The following is a 24913-nucleotide window of genomic DNA, read 5'->3' on the forward strand; positions in this document are numbered from 1 at the left end:
ATATATATATATATATATATATATATATATATATATATATCCTACATAAATATCTTTTGTTCTATTTTTCCAGGTTATTAAGGAAGGATAATTAACCAGCAAATGGGCAATATATTTTGTGGTTAGTGACACACAGTTTGTACTCTTCTAAAAAACAGCAAAAAAAAACATAATATACAGTACTCCTTGTCACAGTATATGTAGAATGGTCCACCCATGTGGTGATTGGTGTCCCATCCACCCAATTTCCCTCAGCGCAGGTCGATTGTAAAGCACTGACTGAAGAATGCTGTTATTGGAGACTGTATATCGGGGTTAACAGACCACCAGTCATCTACCACCAGTAGATCCCCAATAGAATCAGTTTATTCTGTTCTCTGCTTGCCTTGAATAGTAGGACCTGTGCATTCTCCTATGCAGCCAGTAAATGTTTCACAGAAAGTTTCATTTCTATAACTTCATTTCACCTGATTGTATTGAAATCCATCAATATTCAGGCTCTAGAACGCGCACAGATTTTAGACAATATACCATTAAGATTGTCATCAGTATCGCTTCAGTAATTCATCCAGATTTACACGCGTATTCCTTCCTTCCTGCATTTTTGATGCACTCCCATTGACTATAATGGGCTTATTTGGAATTGTACTTGGAAACAAATATTCAGAAAACTAGGACATGCTGGGAATTTCAAATACAGTCAAAAATTACACACCCATGTGAATAGCCCTATTTATTAACATTAGCAGCGGATTCCGTCCTGTGATTGACATTGCTTATGTCCGACAGCTGGTTGGCGGTTACCTTGACTTGAAGCAAGGAGGCCGCTGCCCCCTTGACTTCAAGCCTTACTGGAAAATAGCGAGGACAGAGGATAAAAGAATGTTTTTCACACTTCTGCCTCATCTGAATGCATTAAGAAAATCATCATTAGAAACTCCCTGCCGGCTACTTGAAGGTACTGCTGGCGGTGTCGGATGGCTTTTGCCGCCGCCAGGTTTTCCTTTAAACTGCTGCTCTGACACATTATACTCTGAAGAGAAACACTAACAAGTCTGAAAGGTTATTCTGTAGACAAAACTATTGCAATGATATATGAAGATAATAGTTCTGTTTGGTATTTTATGTATATGCAAATATACAGTACAATGTACATCAGTACATTCAATTAAAAGAATTACATCTCCCAAAGTACTATGAAGCAATTATGTTCTATAGAATTTCACTCAAGGCTTTGGCATTTTAAGTAGTGGTTCAAAAGAAATCTTTCCTTTTTTTTTTTTTGTCTGATAGCTGTACGACAAAGTGAACAAAAGGTATCAAGGTGACGAAGTATAAAAGGACTGAAAGCAGAAACTGAAATTGCTTGATCTTCTGATAACTAATGAGTAGAGATGGCCCGAACTATCCGACGGCGAACAGTTCCCGGCGAACATAGCTTGTTCGCGTTCGCCTCTGCCGGGCGAACACATGCGATGTTCGGTCCGCCCCCTATACATCATCATTGAGCAAACTTTGACCCTGTACCTCACAGTCAGCAGACACATTCCAGCCAATCAGCAGCATACCCTCCCTCCCAGACCCTCCCACCTCCTGCACAGCATCCATTTTAGATTCATTCTGAAGCTGCAGTCTTAGTGAGAGGAGGGAGACTGTAACTGCTGCTGATTTAATTGGGAAATCGATAGCTAGGCTAGTGAATTCAGTGTCCACTCCAGTCCTGAAAGACTCATCTGATCTCTGCTGTAAGGACAGCGTCCTGACAGCACCCCAAAAAGCCCTTTTTAGGGCTGCAACATTAGTCTGCTTTTTTTTTTTCCTTTATATACATATTGCAGTTGCCTGGCCTGCCTGTGTGTGAGGAGCTGCAGGCCCACAGACTGTAGTGTGCCCACTGCCAGTGCTCACCCCTGTCATTCCGTGTGGCACAGGACTTTGCTTAAAAAAAGGCACTTAATTTTTACACTTTAATCTAAGGTTAGTTGCCTGCCAGTGTGTGTCAGGCTGACTTCCACTGACTGTAGTGTGCCCACTGCCAGTGCCCACCACTCATACCGGCTGGCACAGGACTTTGCTTAAAAAAGGCATTTAATTTTTACACTTTAATGTAATTTCAGCTGCTTGCCTGCTGCTAGTGTGTGTCAGGCCGACTTCAACTGACTGTAGTGTGCCCACTGCCAGTGCCCACCCCTGTCATACCGAGTGGCACAGGACTTTGCTTAAAAAATAGGCACTTAATTTTTACACTTTAATCTAAGGTTAGTTGCCTGCCAGTGTGTGTCAGGCTGACTTCCACTGACTGTAGTGTGCCCACTGCCAGTGCCCACCACTCATACCGGCTGGCACAGGACTTTGCATAAAAAAGGCATTTAATTTTTACACTTTAGTGTAATTTCAGCTGCTTGCCTGCTGCTAGTGTGTGTCAGGCCGACTTCAACTGACTGTAGTGTGCCCACTGCCAGTGCCAACCACTGATACCGGGTGGCACAGTAGCTTGCCGATAAATAAGGCATTTAATTTTTAGACAGTAGTCTAAATTCAGTTGCTTGCCTGCTGCCAGTCAGTGTGTCAGGCCCTCTTCCACTGACTGTAGTGTGCCCACTGCCAGTGCCAACCACTCATACCGGGTGGCACAGTAGCTTGCCGATAAATAAGGCATTTAATTTTTACACTTTAGTGTAATTTCAGTTGCTTGCCTGCTGCCAGTGTGTGTCAGGCCCGCTTCTACTGACTGTAGTGTGCCCACTGCCAGTGCCAACCACTGATACCGGGTGGCACAGTAGCTTGCCGATAAATAAGGCATTTAATTTTTAGACAGTAGTCTAAATTCAGTTGCTTGCCTGCTGCCAGTGTGTGTCAGGCCCGCTTCCACTGACTGTAGTGTGCCCACTGCCAGTGCCAACCACTGATACCGGGTGGCACAGTAGCTTGTCGATAAATAAGGCATTTAATTTTTACACTTTAGTGTAATTTCAGTTGCTTGCCTGCTGCCAGTGTGTGTCAGGCCCGCTTCCACTGACTGTAGTGTGCCCACTGCCAGTGCCAACCACTGATACCGGGTGGCACAGTAGCTTGCCGATAAATAAGGCATTTAATTTTTAGACAGTAGTCTAAATTCAGTTGCTTGCCTGCTGCCAGTCAGTGTGTCAGGCCCTCTTCCACTGACTGTAGTGTGCCCACTGCCAGTGCCAACCACTCATACCGGGTGGCACAGTAGCTTGCCGATAAATAAGGCATTTAATTTTTACACTTTAGTGTAATTTCAGTTGCTTGCCTGCTGCCAGTGTGTGTCAGGCCCTCTTCCACTGACTGTAGTGTGCCCACTGCCAGTGCCAACCACTGATACGCGCAGTGCCCCAATTTGGGAGTAAGAGGACCGACCAAGCTGCTTTTTCCATCTCCCGGTTCCTGAAATCAATTCAGTTTAGTGTATGAGAGTTTGGTCTGTCACTGTGAAGGCAGTCGAAGGTACCCGGCCTAAATTTTTTTTCATAAAAGGCAATTCCTGATATGGGACGTAACAGGGATTAAACTGATGAGAATAATACTACAGAAAATACCACTCATATCGGTGGAGGGAGCCAGCGTTTTTTTAACCATCTCCCCGTTCAAAAAATCTATTTAATAAATGGCCCCCAGATTGGGGATGTTAGAGGGATTAAACTGATGAGAATAGTACTACAGAAAATACCACTCATATCGGGTGTGACAGTAAATTGCACGGCGCAGACGCAGTCACCGTGGATAAAAACAAAGGGGAGGGAGCCAGCGTTTTTTTAACCATCTCCCCGTTCGAAAAATCAATTCAATTGACCTTTCGGGGACCCTTGGTGTTGTACGTGGCTGGGTGGAGGAAGAAACCTTCAATGACATCACCGGGACGTGGCTAGCTTGGTATCCAACCTTGTGCAAATGGGGAGTTTGCGGTTGTGCAAATGAACTGTTTGCGGTGCATTAAAAGGGGAGTTTGGTATGTCAATGTCTGTGATGCGGGCGTAACCCTTACACTACCTGATCGATACAACATCATACCTGATCGTATACACACACTGGATGTTTTAAAGCACGTTATTCCAAACAATTTAGGAATGTTAGTTGATTTATGCCCTTTATGGATTAAAACCCGACTCTGCGTCCACTACGTAATTTTCCATGGGAGTTTTGCCATAGATCCCCCTCCGGCATGCCACAGTCCAGGTGTTAGACCCCTTGAAACAACTTTCTCATCACTATTGTGGCCAGAAAGAGTCCCTGTGGGTTTTAAAATTCGCCTGTCTATTGAAGTCTATGGCGGTTCGCCCGGTTCGCCAGTTCGCGAACATTTGCGGAAGTTCGCGTTCGCGAACTGAAAATTTTATGTTCGCGACATCACTACTAATGAGAGGTTGAGATAGTTCTGAGTAACAACACTTATGCATTGTGGTAAGTAGATATGATAGCACCTGGCTGTTGGTTGCAGACAGTGCTAGACTTTGAATAAAATGGCTGGATGCATGGTTGACTGCTGTTCTATTTAAATTCCTACTAGCCATGGTCTTGCAGCTGGAGTAATGGTGGACCAGGGTCCCAGAAGTGGAAACCCAACCAATCTACCATTTATCACCTATCTAGTTGTTAAGTGATAAATGCTTCAGGGTCAATTTCCTCCTCATACAATCTACATTATTTATCTTTGGAATCTCCAATACACTTCCCCAGTACATGAGACCCCTCCACAACATCCAAACCTGGTCTGGAATTAATGGGGCTTAAAATGAATGATAACCCACAAGGAAACAGCCAACACACCGATCAGGTAATTGGAAACCCCAGTATGGTCTATAATGATTAATTTTTTTTTGCTCCCAAAAATTATACCTAAATTGATGCAACTGTACAACAGGTCTTAATAAAAATGTATTATCATTTTGTGTCTCCATGTATTCTGACCCCGCACTGCAGTCTTACTCCTATACATACATTCAGTATGTAGTCTGATAAAAATAAATAGGACTGCAAGAGCTGATTACAAAGTCAACTACCATGGTGATCAATTGGGCTACTGCAAAATTGCTTTTTAATTTTAGATAAATTAGGACAAAAAATTGGCACAAAGGTATACATAGCATAGTTAAACTGCCACATAAACTACCAGTTAAACCATGACCAAATATTGTGATAATCACCTGGCATTTGCAAGTAAGATTGAGAACTGTATGTACTCATTAAACGGCTTCCTAGGTATAAGCTAAAATGGCACTCTAATTAAGCCCTGAGTGCTTTAAAAAGGAAGTGCATGCAAAGAATAAAGATAGAGAAGATAAGGTCTGGAAAAGAATCATCTCAAATATGTTTGAAGGAAGCCGGTTAATAAAAGTCTACTCCTTGACAGTAAATGAAGAGACTCTCAAAGCACATGGTCACTGTCACATAGTTATTGGTGCTCAGTTAAGGCATGTGGTGAACGGTGTTAAATCAATTGCCAGATGAAGCTTAGCATGACCTCATGTCTTAATACAAACCCAAAGGATAGGGGATGACTGTCAGGGTTCCCCCTGCTGCTGCTTCCTCCATACAGAGTACAGTTGCCGGGAGAACCAGGTGTGCAGCCCAGTCCTTTCTGACATTGAAGCCCCAGGCCAATGAGGAAGTGTTCTGGAGCTACTGAACGTCAAATTTCACAGGCGGCAGTTCCACCCGGCGTGAACTGCTGTATAAAGACCAGCACCTACAGGCTGCAGGTGCCAGTGAATTTCTTGTTATCTAGCTCCCCCTACTGTTCCTAGCGATTTTTTAAGTCTCCCCTGGCTGTGACTTTCTGGATTTGACTTGGTGACTGCAGTTTTGGCTTCTGGTACTCTGGTATTGTATTTGATCTTCTGGTACTGATTCTGTGTTTTGGTTTTCTCATTGTCTGACGTATTTGTACTGTGCTGACCATCTGATTTTTGACCATTTTTTCTGTATGAATGTGCTTAATGTGTGTCGTCCTTCACATATCACAGTATAGGGACGGTCATCCAGTTGTGATTCACACCTTGGATGATCGTGTAAATAGATAGGGATAGTAGGTCCGGGTAGTTTAGGGCTGCACTATCCCTATTTGCGTGACAGTAGTCACCTTATCCTGACAATAACTATTAAATTGTTGCGAGTCATGCAGCTGGGTCCCCAACTGATCACAAGAACTCGGTACCCATGGGCCACCCAAAATGTCTGAAGAGACTGGTTACTCATGCACACTGCTGCTGCATTAATCTCAGAGATGGCCAAGTACAGTGCTTAGCTTTCTCCAGTTATTCTGTGGAGATGAATTAAGTGGCAGTGCTTATGCTCGATGTGTTACTCCATTCATTTCAGGGTGCCCCAAGGGGTACATTCTCATGATTAGGGGAGGTCCTAGTGGTAGGACCCCAATCTAATAGATATCCCCTATCCTCCAGCTATAACTGGAATACCCCGCTAATATAAATGCCATATCATAATAAAATGGGCATTTGGTTGCCCTCAGGAGCCGGAGTATCGTACAGGCGCAGGCAGTCAGCGATACTGCGGCTGCGCGAGATTTCAGGGGGCAAGAAAGGAGGACGCAAGGATCGTGGGGTGAACAAATTACATGATGTAGCGGAGGGGGCGGCGCCGTTCGGCAAGGATGTGGGAGTAAATTTATTTCTTAGGAGGCGTGCTGGGCTTGGAAGAAAGGCGGGCTGGGCACTGCAGGGGGGCATTACTGGGCACTAGAGGAGAGTAATAACGCCCCTCTGGGCACCTTGAGACTTAAACCCTTAAGGACTTGGCCCTATTTCACCTTACGGACTTGGCCATTTTTTGCAAATCTGACCAGTGTCACTTTAAGTGCTGATAACTTTAAAACGCTTTGACTTATCCAGGCCATTCTGAGATTTTTTCATTACATATTGTACTTCATGGTACTGGTAAAATGAAGTAAAAAAAAAAATCATTTTTATTTATAAAAAAAATACAAAATTTACCCAAAATTTGTAAAAAATAGCAAATTTCCACGTTTCAATTTCTCTACTTCTATAATACATAGTAATACCTGCAAAAATAGTTATTAATTTACATTCTCCATATGTCTACTTCATGTTTGGATCATTTTGGGAATGACATTTTATTTTTTGGGGATGTTACAAGGCTTAGAAGTTTAGAAGCAAATCTTGAAATTTTTCAGAAATTTTCAAAAACCCAATTGTTAGGGACCAGTTCAGGTCTGAAGTCACTTTGCGAGGCTTACATAATAGAAACCACCCAAAAATTACCCCATTCAAAAAATTACACCCCTCAAGGTGTACAAACTTTGTTAACCCTTTAGGTGTTCCACAAAAATTAATGGAAAATAGAGATACAATTTCAAAATGTAACTTTTTGGCAGATTTTCCATTTTAATAATTTTTTTTTAGTTACAAAGCAAGGGTTAACAGCCAAACCAAACTCAATATTTATGGCCCTGATTCTGTAGTTTACAGTAACACCCCATATGTGGTCGTAAATCGCTGTACGGGGACACGGCAGGGCGCAGAAGGAAAGGAATCCCATACGGTTTTTGGAAGGCAGTTTTTTTTTTACACCATGTTCCATTTGAAGCCCCCCTGATGCACCCCTAGAGTAGAAACTCCCCAAAAAATTGCCCCATTTTAAAACTACAGGATAGGGTGGCAGTATTGTTGGTACTAGTTTAGGGTACATATGATTTTTGGTTGCTCTTTATTACACTTTTTGTGAGGCAAGATAACAAGAAATAGCTGTTTTGGCACCGTTTTTATTTTTTGTTATTTACAACAGTCATCTGACAGGTTAGATCATGTGATATTTTTATAGACCAGGTTGTCACAGATGCGGAGATACCTAATATGAATACTTTTTTTAAATTTATTTAAGTTTTACACAATGATTTCATTTTTGAAGCAAAAAAAAAATCATGTTTTAGTGTTTCCATAGTCTGAGCCATAGTTTTTTTTTATTTTTCTGGGCGATTGTCTCAGGTAGGGGCTCATTTTTTGCGGGATGAGGTGACGGTTAGATTGGTACTATTTTGGTGGGCAAACGCCTTTATCGCTTGCTGTTGTACTTTTTGTGATGTAAGGTGACAAAAAAAATTGTTTTTATTTTTTACGGTGTTCACCTGAGTGGTTAGGTCATGTGATATGTTTATAGAGCCGGTCGATACGGACGCGGCGATACCTAATATGTATACTTTTTTTCCCCCCTATTTTTTACCAATTTTTTTTAACTTTATTTGGGGAAAAATAAATTTTTGTTTATTTTTACTTGAAACTAAAAATTTTTGGGGGGGAAACTATTTTTTCAACTTTTTTTTCACTTTATTTTTTGTCCCACTTTTGGGGGTCTAATGTATTGGCTGTATGAGTAATACAGTGAGTATTACTCATACAGCTTCCGGCCTGTGAGATCCAAGGGGCTGGATCTCACAGGCTCTTCATGGGGACCCGATGGCACTGCCAACTACCGCCGCCCGCAGAATAAAAAGCCGCAAACCGCAGGTCTGAATTGACCTGCGGTTTGCGGCGATCGCAGACACAGGGGGGTCATGGGACCCCCCCGCGCATTTAGCCTAGGTGCCTGCTCAATGATTTGAGCAGGCACCAGGTTCCGATCACCGCCCGCCGGCGATCGGAACTATACATGACGTACATAAGGACTCGGGATCCATGCCGTACCGGTACGTCATGGGTTCCTAAGGGGTTAATTAGCATATCAGAAAAATTGCTTTTTGATCAAAATGAAAACTTGAATAAAAGAAAGAAGACCCTTGCTGGAATGACGGTACTTTATTGAACATTGCTATGTTAACAGTTTTATATGCTCAAAATAGGTGACAGATTCCCTTTAAGCATAATTTTCCAGTTCTCTGAATTCATCAAGCAAACTAAATTGATGTCATCCTGATTGCTATTGCTATGCAATGGACAGTAACACACAATTATATGCAAGGGGAATTTATCTAGTTTATACTAGATAGCATGCAGCTATTCTTTTAATTAAAAATATGAATGCAACAATTGCAGTATTCATATACTGTATACAGTACATGTCCATAGGCATAATTATTCTGTCCTAATCCATTTATTGCATTTGTGATGAGGGGAATCACACTAGTAATTAACAGAAATACAAACAATTACATTTGTACATTGGTATCAGGAAAGAAAATTACCAGCTTTTGCGGTTTGTCCATCAATAACAGGATATGGTGGCAAATTTCAACTGACATTTGTTTTTCAAGGAATGCATCACAAAGGAAAATAAAACCATTGAACCTATTCCCTGGAGCAATGCTTCTCAGGCGTCGCTTGTCATGGATGTCTAAAGTTTTAAATGGATTGAAATTATCCGGTCAAGACTGAACATTTTCCTTTAACCATCAAGCTGGTGTATGCAAAAAAGCTCTAGGCTACAAACACTGGTTGACGGTGCATCACAATTTATGTATTCTTTTTATGAACTCCCAAAATGAGAGATGTAATCTACCAAAAGAGAAAAGGACTAAATGTTTGTACACTGCCTCTAAATGAAGAACTTTCAGGAAAAAAAGATTATAGCCGCTAGATATAGTAAACTGCAGTTATCCCTGGTGGCAGCGATTACACAGGAGTAGAAGGTCACCGACGTTTAGCAACACTGGCCTGGAGCACGGATGGCTTTTCAATGTATTCTACATTACTTTTTAATTATAAAGGATTTTATTTGAAGTTTAAAGAAAGCTTCAATGAAAACATATGTGGTAGCTTTAAGGGAATTTTCATTTGATTAAGCAATTTGCTGAAAAATGTCAGATCTTTGAGGTTAGCAATAGAATAACATGCAATGCTGCAACACTGACTTTTAAGAGTATGTATATAGAATAATTGCAAGTAGGTCAAAATGGGATCATTTTTCTATTTTGGAGAGTTTATATTAGCTCGTTGGGGAGGGGGGGGGGGGGGGAGTCGTCTTTATAGACCAAAACAACCAAAGCAACATTTATATTATGCAAACAGCAATGTCAAGCAAAGAAGGTACCTTATTGTCACTGGGGTGAAAAGCAGCATTGTGGTGACATTGTCCAAAAATGCAGAGAGAATGGCAGCAATAAGACACAGAATTATTATCATTGGCCAGACTCTTCCTCTAGACAGCTGGTAAGCCTATTGAAAAACAAAAGACATACCGTAAGTACAGCTTCACAAATTAATGGTAGAACATTACTCCAACCTTGAATATCAACATTTTCTTAAAGTGTTAAAATAAAAAATGAATTACACTGGTCTACAGAAATGTGGGAATTTCTTGAAATTAGTTTTGGGTCTGATTCTAACGAATCAGTCGGCAGTTTCAGTTCGGATGCAAATAAATTTGACCCCAATCAAAAGTTCTGAGATTGCCCTCAAAAGTCGTGTATGACACTCAGAGGTCTCCTAGAACTGGATCCAGATGCTTTCAAGCTGTTTAATGCCAAGACAACATTAGTCATGTCAAAGTGTCGGTGACAAGGATGATGGTTGTCTGTTTAACAACACACTGCACTGTCAGATTTTATTTTTAAATTAAAACATGGCCCACAAAATATCCCTTTTGGCAGATGGCAGATGCCTTTTTTTATCTTCTGACTTGTATAATGGTGGTTGCTATTTTGAGAGATTGCTCCGAATAAAATGACAAAAAATTCCAATTCCTCTAGAATCAGAATTTTTGGGAAATTGGAGATGAATTGGATTTTAGAATCAATTCACTCATCTCTATTGGTCTATAAGTTACTTTGCACAATGTTTTGGAGAACTATTCCTTGCACATCTTTTACAACATCTTAGTGGTAGGGAGGAGTCAAAATATTCCCTAACATTTCCTAAAAATGCATGTAACTTTTTAAGTACATTAAAGGAGGCTCCGAGTCTCCCATCAATACAGAGAGTGCAAGGACTGAGGTCACACCAGATTTTCTTCTGCACAACAGCCTTCCTGGCCACCTTTTCTACAGATAACTGTAGTGTGACCCCTTACAAAACTGAAGGAGTCACAGCACCCAGCTAGCAGCATGACTCATTCATACTGAAACGTCCATGTAGTTAGATCCACATGATCCATGCTGGCTGTGCCTGTATTGCGGTCCGCAAACAGCGGGTACCCAATACACTGCCGTGTGCGCACCGTATCATTTGAATGGGTCGGCAATGCAGAAGATACGGTGCGGACGGCCAAGGAAGCACTACGGAGCACTTCCTTGGTGTTCCGGTCCATGCCTCCGCATTGCAAAAAAAATAGAACATGCTAAATTTTTGGGTTGTGCGGACGGATCAAGTTGAATGGATCTGCATCCGTCCACACAGATCATTCATGTGCATGAGGCTTTAGTAAGTGATTTATCATTGTTGGAAATCTCATTTATAGGATTTTTCTTCATTTTTCAAATACACACAATTTTTCAGCACTTTTAAACATATATAAGAATGCCATAGGTTCAAAGTGTTTTTACAAGTGTTTTTAGTGGCGATTCTTTTGTAACACTTAAAATATATATTTTTTTCTGGACTTTTTACGTCCTATAGAAAAGCCTATGATCAAAAACACCACTGTAAAAATAAAAATGCACAAATGCCGACCTACTCTCAAAAAACACCACAAATGCCCAAAACAAAAATCAAGTATGCAGGATTTCAATAATTTGGTATGCAATATCTGCCCATCGCATTTATGAGCTTTAGTTAAAAAAAAAAGGCCATTAAAATAGCACAAAAATTCTGCTTCAGGCAAGGTAAATGTGTATGTGGAGAGTTTATTGAAGTGCATGTGTTATGTGCATTGGGTGCATGTACAGGAAGTGTGAGCAACTGTACAGTCATGGCCAAAAGTTTTGAGAATTACATAAATATTGGAAATTGGAAAAGTTGTTGCTTAAGTTTTTATAATAGCAATTTGCATATACTCCAGAATGTTATGAAGAGTGATCAGATGAATTGCATAGTCCTTATTTGCCATGAAAATTAACTTAATCCCAAAAAAACCTTTCCACTGCATTTCATTTCTGTCATTAAAGGACCTGCTGAGATCATTTCAGTAATCGTCTTGTCAACTCAAGTGAGAATGTTGACGAGCACAAGGCTGGAGATCATTATGTCAGGCTGACTGGGTTAAAAGGGAAGACTTGACATGTTAAAAGGAGGCAGGGCTCCAGACAAAAAAAAATCTCAAGGAGCCATTGGCTCCTAATCTGAAAAATTTAGGAGCCAAATTAATTTTTTAGTCGCCAAATGTAAAATACATATAATTATAATAAAAAATAAAAGACTTGTCTGGCTACAGTGCGGGGAAAGCGGACTGGGGTGACGTTACGCAGTCCGGCATGCTGCCCAGGTGTGGCATGGCACAGTAGGGCCCATCCCTTGCGGCTCTTCAGCGTACGGGGCCCCAGTGAACACTGAACAGACGCGTCCACTCTGGGGTTCACCTGAACCCCTACTACTTTGGTGTAAGAGCGGCTCAGCCCCAGCTCCGGCCCCAGCTGGCTGAGCAAGGCCTACAGCTGAGCCCATATCCGGTAGTTATCTAGGCAGTTAAAGAGAAGGGCAGACTTCATGGGCCCCCTTGTAGGGAGGCTTCCAGTAGGGCCCCTTGGGTTTGTAGTAGGGGGGCTGTAGCCGGTAAGTGGGCCCATAGCTTGGGAAGGGCGGATAGGGAGGGTGCATGATCAGAGTCCTGCAAGGAGCAGGTGGGCTGCGCGGCTGCCCCTTATATCAGCCTAACGTTACTTTAACGACCGGCAGCCTTAACACCTTCACTGCCAGCCACACCTGAGCCTCCCCAGCGTGGTGGCATCTCCGCATCGTAGGCTGTACAAATGGCAGAGTGCTCCCTCATACCGCTGCACGTGTGCCAACTGATGGAACTGGTCACAATCACACTTATCAGGCTCACACCAGAAAAGGTTCCCCCCCACTTTAGCATAAAATAGGAGATGTGCAGAGAAAGTTAGGTAGGCGGGGGGAATACTGGGCAGCAGCAGCCATTAGCAAGTGGTGAGGTGATCATCAGTCATCTCACCACTTGCTAATGTTAAGTATGTAAAGGGTTAATAGGAGCCCCGCGCTGGTCAAGACACTAAAAAGCCAGTGAACCATATCTCTTTCAAAAGTCTTAGGAGGAGGAGATAACCTCCAGGAGATAACCTCTCCTCCTACTAAGCAAGGACTATTGAAAGAGATATGGTTCAATGGCTTTTTAGTGTCTTGACCAGCGGCTCCTATTAACCCTTTTATTCCCTTATTAAGAATGTTTGTGAGCCCAGGCAGGGAGCTCACACGGAGCACCAGCAGCGGCCCCCTGAGTGTTATCAGGGTTGTAAAGACGATAAGGATTAGCCTTTATCAGCGGCAGCGCAGGAGTGACTGTGACAGTCTGTGGATTGTTAAGTATCCGCTTCTCAAGCTAACCTCTGTTCTATGGAGCGGCTCCCTGTCTTCATGACTCTGAAGCTGCTGCTGTGTTCAGCGCGGGAGAATGGGGGTGTGAGAGGAGCATCCAATGGTACAGCAGCACACTGATACTGACCAATCAGCAGCCTCCTCTCTAATAACAGAGCTCTATACTGTGCGGAGCTCTGTTATTGGATTGCCGCCTGCCTGCTGTATGAAATGCCGCTCTTCTTAAAGCGGCAGAGCAGCGGAGGCTCTAGGCGCAAATGGCGACAAGACTACAAAGTCTTGTCGCCATTTTGCAATTCTAAGTTGCATTGGCGACCATTTTGGTCGCTATCTGGAGCCCTGGGAGGGTGATGCTTGAAATCATTGTTCTTCCATTGTTAACCATGGTGACCTGCAAAGAAACGCGTGCAGCCATCATTGCGTTGCATAAAAATGGCTTCACAGGCAAGGATATTGTGGCTACTAAGATTGCACCTCAATCAACAATTTATAGGATCATCAAGAACTTCAAGGAAAGAGGTTCAATTCTTGTTAAGAAGGCTTCAGGGCGTCCAAGAAAGTCCAGCAAGCTCCAGGATTGTCTCCTAAAGAGGATTCAGCTGCGGGATCGGAGTGCCACCAGTGCAGAGCTTGCTCAGGAATGGCAGCAGGCAGGTGTGAGCGCATCTGCACGCACAGTGAGGCGAAGACTTTTGGAAGATGGCCTGGTGTCAAGAAGGGCAGCAAAGAAGCCACTTCTCTCCAAAAAAAAAACATCAGGGACAGATTCATCTTCTGCAGAAAGTATGGTGAATGGACTGCTGAGGACTGGGGCAAAGTCATATTCTCCGATGAAGCCTCTTTCCGATTGTTTGGGGCATCTGGAAAAAGGCTTGTCCGGAGAAGAAAAGGTGAGTGCTACCATCAGTCCTGTGTCATGCCAACAGTAAAGCATCCTGAGACCATTCATGTGTGGGGTTGCTTCTCATCCAAGGGAGTGGGCTCACTCACAATTTTGCCCAAAAACACAGCCATGAATAAAGAATGGTACCAAAACACCCTCCAACAGCAACTTCTTCCAACAATCCAACAACAGTTTGGTGAAGAACAATGCATTTTCCAGCACGATGGAGCACCGTGCCATAAGGCAAAAGTGATAACCAAGTGGCTCGGGGACCAAAACGTTGACATTTTGGTTCCATGGCCTGGAAACTCCCCAGATCTTAATCCCATTGAGAACTTGTGGTCAATCCTCAAGAGGCGGGTGGACAAACAAAAACCCACTAATCCTGACAAATTCCAAGAAGTGATTATGAAAGAATGGGTTGCTATCAGTCAGGAATTGGCCTAGAAGTTGATTGAGAGCATGCCCAGTCGAATTGCAGAGGTCCTGAAAAAGAAGGGCCAACACTGCAAATACTGACTCTTTGCATAAATGTCATGTAATTGTCGATAAAAGCCTTTGAAACGTATGAAGTGCGTGTAATTATATTTTACTACATCACAGAAACAACTGAAACAAAGATCTAAAAGCAGTTTAGCAGAAAACTTTGTGAAAACTAATGTTTGTGTCATTCTCAAAACTTTTGGCCACGACTGTATTTTATGTTAAGCAGGGCTTCTGGGGATCGAGTCTCTAAAGGAAGCAGGGCTTTGTGTCTGCAGTATGTGTGAAGTGGATGTGTCTGGAGTGTATGCAAGTGTGCATGGAGTCTATTCAGATGCATGGACCATGTGTATGCAGTATGTTTAGCTGTACAGTGTACATGTATGCAGGTGTGCAAATCATATATATGGACTACAGAGGTGTGTATGAAGGTATGTCGGGAATTAATGCAGGTGAGTGGAACACTTTGTGTAATGTGCGCAGGTGTTTCAAATAGTAGCAGTATTATATATGTTCTGCATAAAAGCATTTTGTTAATACATGCATACTCAGATGACTGTTACTAGGTGATTTTAGCATGGTAGAGGTCGTACAAATTACCTGTTCCACAACTATCGCTCTGAACTTTGTGGATTGTGAAAACATTTTGAAGCCTGTTGTTTAAGTGCTAAGAATATTTGCAACACCACTTCTAAATGCCATCCAATGTTCTGAAGTAGGTCTCTGGCACCTGTGTTGTACCCCAGAGAGCAGTCATTCTCTATTTAGGGGGTACAGAAGTGGGCATTAATATTCTGCGAGAAGTGTAAACAGGGCAGTGTTACTGTGTGGGGCCAAACAAAGAGCACTATTAGTGGGTATTTTGCCTTAAGAGGCCATTGTTAATGTATGGTGCACAAACATGGGTACTCTTACTGTGTTGGCCACTTCCTATCTGGCATGATTGATTTCAGGGGCACTATCAAGTTGTGGCTGGAAGAACTCATCATGGTGACCTGAGCCAGACAGAGAAGAAAAAGGAAAGTTAAAGAGAACCTGTTGTCAAAAAATCCAATGCAATCTGAAAGTACCATGTTATAGAGCAGGAGAAGCTGAGCAGACCGATATATATTTATGGGAAAAGATTCAGTAAAACTTGTAATTTTTTACATTTACATCTGCAGCCCTGTGAATACCCATTGGTACAGGAGGGAGGTTTATCAGTGACTGAAAGCCATATCAATTACTGGTAACACCTCCCTCCTGTACCGATAGGTATTTACACAAGGTAGAAAATGCAAAGATATAAATATATCAAATTACAGGTTTTACTAAATCTTTTCCCACACATATATACATGAATCTGCTCAGCTTTCCCTGCTCTATAACATGTTGCTTTCAGATTTTATTGCATTTTTTGACAACCGGTCCTCTTTAAAGCTCTTTTCTTCAGTCTGACTCAGGTTGCCATGATGAGTCCTTCTCATTTTTGGTGACGGGTCCTCTTTAATTCACTCCAGTCAGAGCGGATGTCGTCTGTGAATACAAAAGTTTCCCATTTATGGGTGTAACAAATTGTCTCTCAATAGGTAGAATTATTCTTATGATATCTACACATTCAGTTAAACATAGCAATGTTTAGGAGGGGGGCCCATTAATGAAACCTTTGCAATGAGCCCACCAATCTGTTATAATAGCACTGAACTGATTGATCAGTAGTGCTTTCTAATCTACTTTCATTCCAGACTTTTCTATTTTTCAGAGGTTCTCAACGAGCAATTAAAGGAGTTTTCTGAGATTTTAATGATGACATATAGTGCATCTATAATTTTGAGGTATATTCCTGCTTTCTTTCATTTTACTACAATACAATACAGAAATTAACTGCAGTTAAATGTTTTATTAATCTCAAGTACTTTTCAAAATCAACAGGTAGAATTCAATGGGGCAAGTTAATAAAATGGATAAGGCTAACTTATTGATTTCAGAAAACCAATCTTACCATGCTGAGGAGACATACTGTAAATGTAACTTTAGAAGCCAAATGAGGAGGAAAATGTGAACCATGGTTTATTTTATGGTACGGTAAGTTAGCTAATTGCATATTATTTAAAAAAGAAAGCTATGACAAGATAAAAAAAAGTGCGAAGCCATTTAAATAAATCCTCACTAAAAACACATTTTTATCACAATAACAACCTGTGTGACTATTCTATGTGGGGTTCTTTCTACATACTGTAGAGAAAAAAAAAAAAAAAAAAGAGTACATGGTGGGGTTGAGCGAACCCGAACTGTAAAGTTCAGGTTCGTACCGAACTTTAGGATTTATGGACCCCGAACCCGAACGTTTCAGTAACAGTTCGGGTTAGAGTTCGGTGTTTTAATGGTGCTTTTTTGAAAGGCTGCAGGACAGCCAATCAACAAGCGTTTAACTCGTGTGCCCTTAAAAGCCATTACAGCCATGCTTACTAATGGCATGGCTGTGATTGGCCAGTGCATCATGTGACCCAGCCTCTATATAAGCTGGAGTCACGTAGCGACGCACGTCACTATGCTCTGATTAGTGTAGGGATAGGATGCTGCTGCTGCGAGGGAGGGAATAGGAAAAAATCTTTAATCTGAAGTGCTTGTTAACTCTGCGATCTACATACATTTAGTTGTGTGGGTGCAGTGCACAATCTTTTTACCCTGCCCTGAGCCCAGTGACACAGAAAATAAAATGAACTTTTATCTGTCTGTTAGTTAGGTGGGCATAGGTGGCCAGTTTGTGCAAGTTCAGTGCACCAGCACTGCATATGTGCCAGGGACAATAATTTAACCCTGGTTTTTTTAGTTCAGTGGGCAACATATACCCATTTTTTAAGTGCACCTGCACTGCATATGTGCCAGGGGAAGGGGAAATAGCATAGGAAATCAGTCTGAGTTCAGAGGCCCAGGGGGTGACATTCGCATTTTTTTCTGTAAGTACAATCCAAGTAAATCCATCTGTTAGATTCTTTGGGGACAAATTATATATTTTTTTGCTAAAATAGTATATTTGCGCCCTGCACTTCATTTGTGATAGTGAAAGAAAATCCATTAAATCCATCTGTTTAATTGTGGGTGAAAATATATTTATTTTTTTCATAAAGTTCCTTTGCGGCCTTTGCTGCAATTGCGACAGTCGAATACAAGCTTTAAATACTGCTGTTATAGTCGGGTTTTAAAAAGACACCCATTTTGTGCAAGATACTAAATTTGGGACCTTTGCTGCATTTGTGACAGTCCAATACAACCAGTCAATACTGCTGTTACATTGTTGGTCGACAAATTAAAAAATTTTGTGACCGTGAAGTAATTGTATAAAATTCGCCTGTCTCACTGTTATGGGACCTAAATAAAGTTTTCCTCTTTATGACACCGGCACTGCCTGTCAGTGAACTTAATTGTTGACTATTGGCTGTTACATTGTTGCTTGACATAAACCATCTGTTAGTTTGGTGGGTGAATGCAAAGAATGAGGAGATCGTCAAATAAGGGACGTGGCCCCGGTCGTGGTGCTTCTGGTGGAGCTCCTGTTGCAGGGAGAGGACGTGGTCGATCTGTGCCAGCTACACGCACAAGTGAAACACCTTCCTCAGGTGAAAGTAGGCGACAGAACCTTCATTGTTATTTGGTAGGGCCGAATGCGGCTATATGAATGGTGAGGCCAGAACAAGTACAGGCGATAATAGATTGGGTTGCTGACAGTGCCTCCAGTTCCTTCACATTTTCTCCCACCCAGTCCCCTGCTGAAAGATCAGAGTTGGCACCTACAGCCCATGGCCATCTGTCTTTCAACTCACCCCCTTGCAACTCAGTCAAGCAGTCTGAGCCCCAAGTCATGCAGCAGTCCCTTATGCTATTTGAGGAGTCTGCTGGCAGGATTTCCGTGGGTCATCCACATAGCCCTGCCCCAGAAGTGGAAGAGTGCAGTGATGCCCAACCACTTATGTTTGAGGATGAGGACATGGGAAGACCACCACAGCACATCTTTGATGATGACGAAACACAGGTGCCAGACCGACAAGGAGGGCAGGGGTAAAGAGTGGGTGGAAGAGGATATGGAGGATGATTAGGTACTAGACCCCACATGGAATCAAGGTCATGCGAGTGACGTGTGCAGTTTGGAGGAAAAGGCGGTAGTCGCACAGAGGCACCAGCATAGCAAAAGAGCAGGGTGCAAAAGCGTCTGTTACAGTCTTGGGTGACATTTTTAAATTTTTGCCGTATACAAAACACTGCTCTGCATAGTTGACAGGGACCGAAATAAAAAAAAAAAATTAGTCTGTTCAATTGGTGTGTGACATTAACCCATTTTTGCCGATGAAAAACCCCTGCTTTGCATAGGTGACAGGGACTTAAATTTCTAAAATTAGTCTTTAATTGACGTGTGCCCCCTCCTTTAATTCAGTCCCACCGCTTTAACAACTTGTCGTACATTTCCGCTCAATCACATTTCAGCCATTGACCTCCCTTGGATGTGGTATCCCTTTCTCAGGCTCCCTCTCCGGCATGGAACCCTGATTCCGTTACCCGTGACCACCATGGTAGGCGCTTAAAAGAACATTGAAAGTTGATATAGAAGATATCCAATTGGATCAAGGTCGTCACGGGGACATGCGACATGGATGAGCAGTATTGTGTGCACACTCCTACACGTACTGACTGATAGGTCTGCCTCATTCAACTTCTGGGTCTCCAAATTGGGCACATGGCCTGAGCTTGCCCTTGACGCCTTGGAGGTGCTGGCCTGCCCTGCAGCCAGTGTATTGTCTAAACGTTTGTTTAGCATGGCAGGGGGTGTTATCACAGACAAGCCCAGCCGCCTCTCCACAGCCAATGTGGACAAGCTCACGTTCATTAAAATGAACCAGGCAGGGATCCCACAGGACTTGTCCGTACCTTGTGCAGAATAGACATGTATACCGGCCTTACCCAGCCTTTGTTGTACTCCAGCGCACGCATTCTATTTTTTATATTTCCCAATGTTTTGGGGTCTACCCAAATTTGAACAAAAATAAAATAAAATAAAAAACAAAACAAAAAACCAGTGTTGGCTACCTCCTCCTCCTCCACTGCAGCTTCCACCTACACCAACACATCCACTGCCTCCTCAACCTCCCACTCCATTTGGACCTCCTCCTCCTAGATCAAGATTATTATTTTTTATTTTTACGTATTTTAGGTTATTTAAAGTCATTTCCCTATCCACATTTGTTTGCAGAGCACTTGGCATGCTCTTAACCACATTTTGCAGCCCTTTCCATGACTTTTTTAGAGCCATTTTAGTGCTCCAAAGTTTGGGTCCCCATTGACTTCAATGTGATTCGGGTTCAGGGTCAAGTTCGGGTGAAGTTCAGGTCCCGAGCTCAAACTTTTTTGTGAAGTTCGGCCGAACCCGAACATCCAGGTGTCCGCTCAACTCTAGTAGATGGCTTTCTAGATATAATTTTTTGAAGTCACTCGATGTATAGTAGTCCATGTTGAGAGTAGAGATGTCGCGAACATAAAATTTTCCGGTCGCGAACGGCGAACGCGAATTTACGCAAATGTTCGTGAACGGGCGAACCGGGTGAACCGCCATAGACTTCAATAGGCAGGCAAATTTTAAAACCCACAGGGACTCTTTCTGGCCACAATAGTGATGGAAAAGTTGTTACAAGGGGACTAACACCTGGACTGTGGCATGCCGGAGGGGGATCCATGGCAAAACTCCCATGGAAAATTATGTAGTTGACGCAGAGTCGGGTTTTCATCCATAAAGGGCATAAATCGCCTAACATTCCTAAATTGTTTGGAATAACGCGCTTTAAAACATCCAGTGTGTGTATACGATCAGGTATGATGTTGTATCGATCAGGTAATGTAAGGGTTACGCCCGCTTCACAGTGACAGACCAAACTCCCCGTTTGACGCACCGCAAACAACCGCAAAGAGTTGTCAATAGTTGACACACATGACATAAATTTTATTCCTCTATGCGTCAATCTTGGTGTAGTGAGGACTGTGCTCGTGCGCACGTTCGGGAGATTGCAGGCGATGGCGGTTTTTCAAAGCCTATGGTCGTGCTGAGGTAGTTCAGTGACAGTTAAGTGACCCAGAAAACAATGATTCTGCAGTGTGGGCCCATTGTTGGCCTAGTAGGCTTTAATGATCAACTTAGATGATCACAATGAAAAGTAAGAATTAGTCTTACCGGTAATGATGTTTCCAGGAGTCCGACATGACAGCACTACATGGAGGTTGTCTCCCCCGCCCACTATTGGGACAGGAAACAGAGAGGTTAAAAGCTCCCCCCCCCACCCACCATCACCAGTGTTTTATAGATTATCACACAATAATGGGTAACATAGTGAAAAAAAGTAAAGGAAGATTACTCTAAACATTAGGGAGGGAACTACCAGTGCTGTCATGTCGGACTCCTGGAAACATCATTACCGGTAAGACTAATTCTTACTTTCCAGGACGTCCTCCATGACAGCACTACATGGAGTAGGAATACCAAATTAATCCAAAAACTAGGGAGGGACCGCAGCCTGAAGAACTTTACGTCCAAAAGACTGGTCAATATTCCCTGACACATTTAGTCTGTAATGCTTACAAAAGGTTTGGGAGCTTGCCCAGGTGGCTGCTCTACATATCTGGTCGATAGAAGCATTCGCATGTTCGGCCCATGAAGCCGAGACTGCTCTCGTTGAATGAGCCCTAATCTCCTGGGGACAGGGAAGCTCCTGGCTCTGATAGGCCTCTTTAATGACTATCTTAATCCATCTAGCTAAGGTTGCTTTAGAAGCTTTCTTGCCTTTATTGCGGCCTGAAAATTGAACAAACAGATTTGAGTCCACTCTAAAGGAACTGGTAACGTCTAGGTAGAAAAGGAGAGAACGTCTGACGTCTAGAAGATGGAACTCCTTCTCCCTTTCGGTCTTTGGGTCTGTGAAGAAAGTTGGTAGTACTATCTCCTGGTTACGATGAAAGGAAGAAGCTACCTTCGGTATAAAGGACGGGTCTAGTCTTAATATGACTCTATCTTCACAGATTGTAAGGTACGGTTCACGGATGGTGAGGGCCTGGATCTCCCCTAGCCTACGGGCTGATGTGATAGCCACTAAGAACATCATCTTTAAGGTCAGGTTTCTTAGGCTACTGTCGTGTAGGGGTTCAAAAGGTGATTTTGTTAAGGCATTAAGAACTAGCGACAGATCCCAGGGAGGGACCTGGGACCTTAGTGTTGGCCTAATCCGTGTGGTTGCCTTTAAGAACCTGCTTACCCACCGATTTTCTGACAGGGAATAGTTTAGAAACCAACTTAAGGCTGCAGTTTGGACCTTAAGGGTACTGGGCCTGAGACCCATGTTAAACCCTTCCTGGAGGAAATCAAGAATATCTCCCACACTCGGGAGTAGAGGATTCTTCTCTCTCAGCGCCATCCAGGAGCAGAATTTTTTCCAAATTTTATTATAAATCGCCGAGGTCACCTGTTTATGGCCTCTCTGAATAGTGGCTATTACTTCTTCTGAGAACCCCTGTAATCTTAACAAGTCCCTTTCAGAAGCCACGCTGTTAATTTCAGCCTGTTTATTTCCGGATTCCATATTGGACCCTGATGCAACAGGTCTGGCCTGAGAGGGAGGGGAACCGGTTCCTCTTGACTCAGGGAGGACAGGACCGGGAACCAGGCTTGTTTTGGCCAAAAGGGAGCTATGAAGATCACTTTGGCCGATTCTCTGCTGATCTTCTTTAGGGCTACTGAAATCAGAGGGAAAGGAGGAAACGCATACACCAGCTTCATGTTCCAGGACTGAGATAGAGCGTCTACGGCCGTGGGGTGATCGGCAGGATTCCGGGAGAAGAAGGAGGTTGTTTGAGTATTCTCCCTTGAAGCAAAGAGGTCGATGTCCGGATATCCCCATGAGGCTGTCAACTCTAGAAACACCTGTCTGTTCAAAGTCCACTCGTTTGGATCTATAAAGTGTCTGCTGAGGAAATCTGCCGACTGGTTTTTTGAACCTTGTAGGTGTACGGCTGAGATTGACAGCACATTCTCCTCTGCCCAGGAAAAAATCTTGTTTGTTAGATTCTGGAGGAGAGGGTATCTTGTTCCTCCCTGATGTCTGAGGAAAGAGACTGCTGTCATGTTGTCTGACAGGATTCGTATGTTCTGTCCACTCAGAAGATCCTGACTCTGTCTGAGAGCTTCCCAAACGGCCTGAAGTTCTCTGAAGTTTGAAGACCTGTTTTTTATGGTCTGGCTCCAGGTTCCTTGGAAATAGTAGATTCCAACCTTTGCCCCCCAACCCTGTTGGCTGGCATCTGTAGTTACTATGACATACGGATTTAGATTCCAGGAAACGCCTTTTGATAGGTTGCTTGATGTCTGCCACCAGTCCAGGGATCTTCGAGCATTCTCCTTTATAAGGATCCTCCGGTCTATGGATCGGTGGTCTCCGTCCCAGACCGATAGAATCATCTTCTGCAGGACTCTCGTGTGATGTTGACTCCACGGTACTGTAAATATGCAAGATGTCATCAGGCCCAGGATGCTCATGGCATTTCTGATGGTGCACACTGATTTCCCCTGAAATGCTCTCAATTTCTTGACCAGGTTTTGTTGTTTTTGAGGTGGAAGAAAAGACCTCTGTAGGTTTGAATCTAGTAGTGTTCCCAGGAAGATCTTCTTGGTCTCTGGTAATAGGTCCGATTTTTCCCAATTTATGATCCAGCCGAGATCCTGTAAGAGGGATATTGTTGTCTGGGTTTGTGACGCTAGAACCGGTGCAGAGTCTGCGGTCAGGAGGAGATCGTCCAGATAAGGTACAATCTTTATTCCCTTCAGCCTGAGGAAGGCCACTATCTCTATTATCAATTTTGTGAACACCCGGGGGGCTGTTGATATCCCAAAGGGCAGGCACTGAAACTGATAGTGGTTTACTCTGCCTGCTTCCCTTACTGCAAATCTTAGGAATTTTTGGTGGTCCGGATGTATTGGTACATGGTAATATGCATCTTTTAAGTCTAAGGTGCACATTACCGCTCCCTGAGAAATGAGGGGTGTTGTTGATCTTATTGATTCCATCTTGAAACGACGGTACTTTATGAAGACGTTTAGAGGTCTTAGGTTGATTATAGTTCTGAAAGAACCATCCGGCTTCTTGACCAGGAATAACCTTGAATAGAAGCCCCTGCCTTCCTGACCCGCAGGGACGCGAGTCACTGCACCTAGATTTTTTAGTTTTGCGACGTCTTTTAAAAGATTTTCCTGTTGTGTACCTCCTCCGTACCCTGTTAGCACAAATTTGTGTTGCGGAATAGATATGAATTCTATCTTGTACCCTTCTTGAATAATTTGGAGCACCCAAGGATTCTGAGTTACCTGGCTCCATGCTGGGAGAAAGGATCTTAATCTCCCCCCGACTGGTCTGGCGTCATTGTTTGTCCTGGGAAGTGTTGGGGTTAAGCAGAAATCCTCTGCCCCTACCCCCTTTAGGATAGGACCATCTCCCTGATTTCCCCTTATCCTTATACGCTTGGTTTTTTGGCTGGAATTTTTTACGAAAAAACTGCGTCTTCTTAGTTTTAGTCTCAGGAAACCCTATCTTTTTATCTGAGGCCTTCTCCAGAATTTTGTCCAGACTAGGGCCGAACACGTATGATCCTGAGAAGGGGATAGCACATAGCTTATTCTTTGAGGTGAGATCACCAGACCAGTTCTTCAGCCACAAAGCCCTTCTTGCGGTGTTCAGAAGGGCCCCGCCTTTAGCTGCGAACCTGACTGACTCTGCTGAGGCGTCTGCTGTAAAGGCTGTCGCCATCTTTAGGAGCGGGATAGTCTCCAAAATGTCTTCCCTGGGAGTTCCCATTGACAAATGATTCTCCAGCTGAGATAACCACAATAAAAGGGACCTAGCCACTGAAGTAGCTGCCACGTTAGTAGACATCAAGGCCGCAGAAGCTTCCCAAGATTTCCTCAGGAGACCATCGGCTTTGCGGTCCATGGGGTCTTTCAGCTGGGAGGAGTCTTCGAATGGGATCGCTGTTTTTTTAGCTACCCTTGCGACCGGGGCGTCGATTTTGGGGATTTCTTCCCAAATTTTAGTGTCCTCTTTGTCGAAGGATAAACGGCTTTTAAATT

At 43.1% G+C, this 24913-nt stretch overlaps 1 protein-coding gene across 1 annotated transcript in view; it reads right to left on the reverse strand.

Annotated features, from left to right (window-relative positions):
* Positions 1-24913, reverse strand: part of OCA2 (OCA2 melanosomal transmembrane protein) — a 483235-nt gene that overhangs the window by 145970 nt on the left and 312352 nt on the right. Inside the window, exon 13 of the mRNA XM_040425133.1 lies at positions 10021-10145. Within this exon, the coding sequence (XP_040281067.1) occupies positions 10021-10145 (125 nt within the window). The remainder of the gene's footprint in view (positions 1-10020; positions 10146-24913) is intronic.

The sequence above is a fragment of the Bufo bufo genome, chromosome 3 (genome assembly GCF_905171765.1).
Source record: "Bufo bufo chromosome 3, aBufBuf1.1, whole genome shotgun sequence".
Lineage (NCBI taxonomy): Eukaryota > Metazoa > Chordata > Amphibia > Anura > Bufonidae > Bufo > Bufo bufo.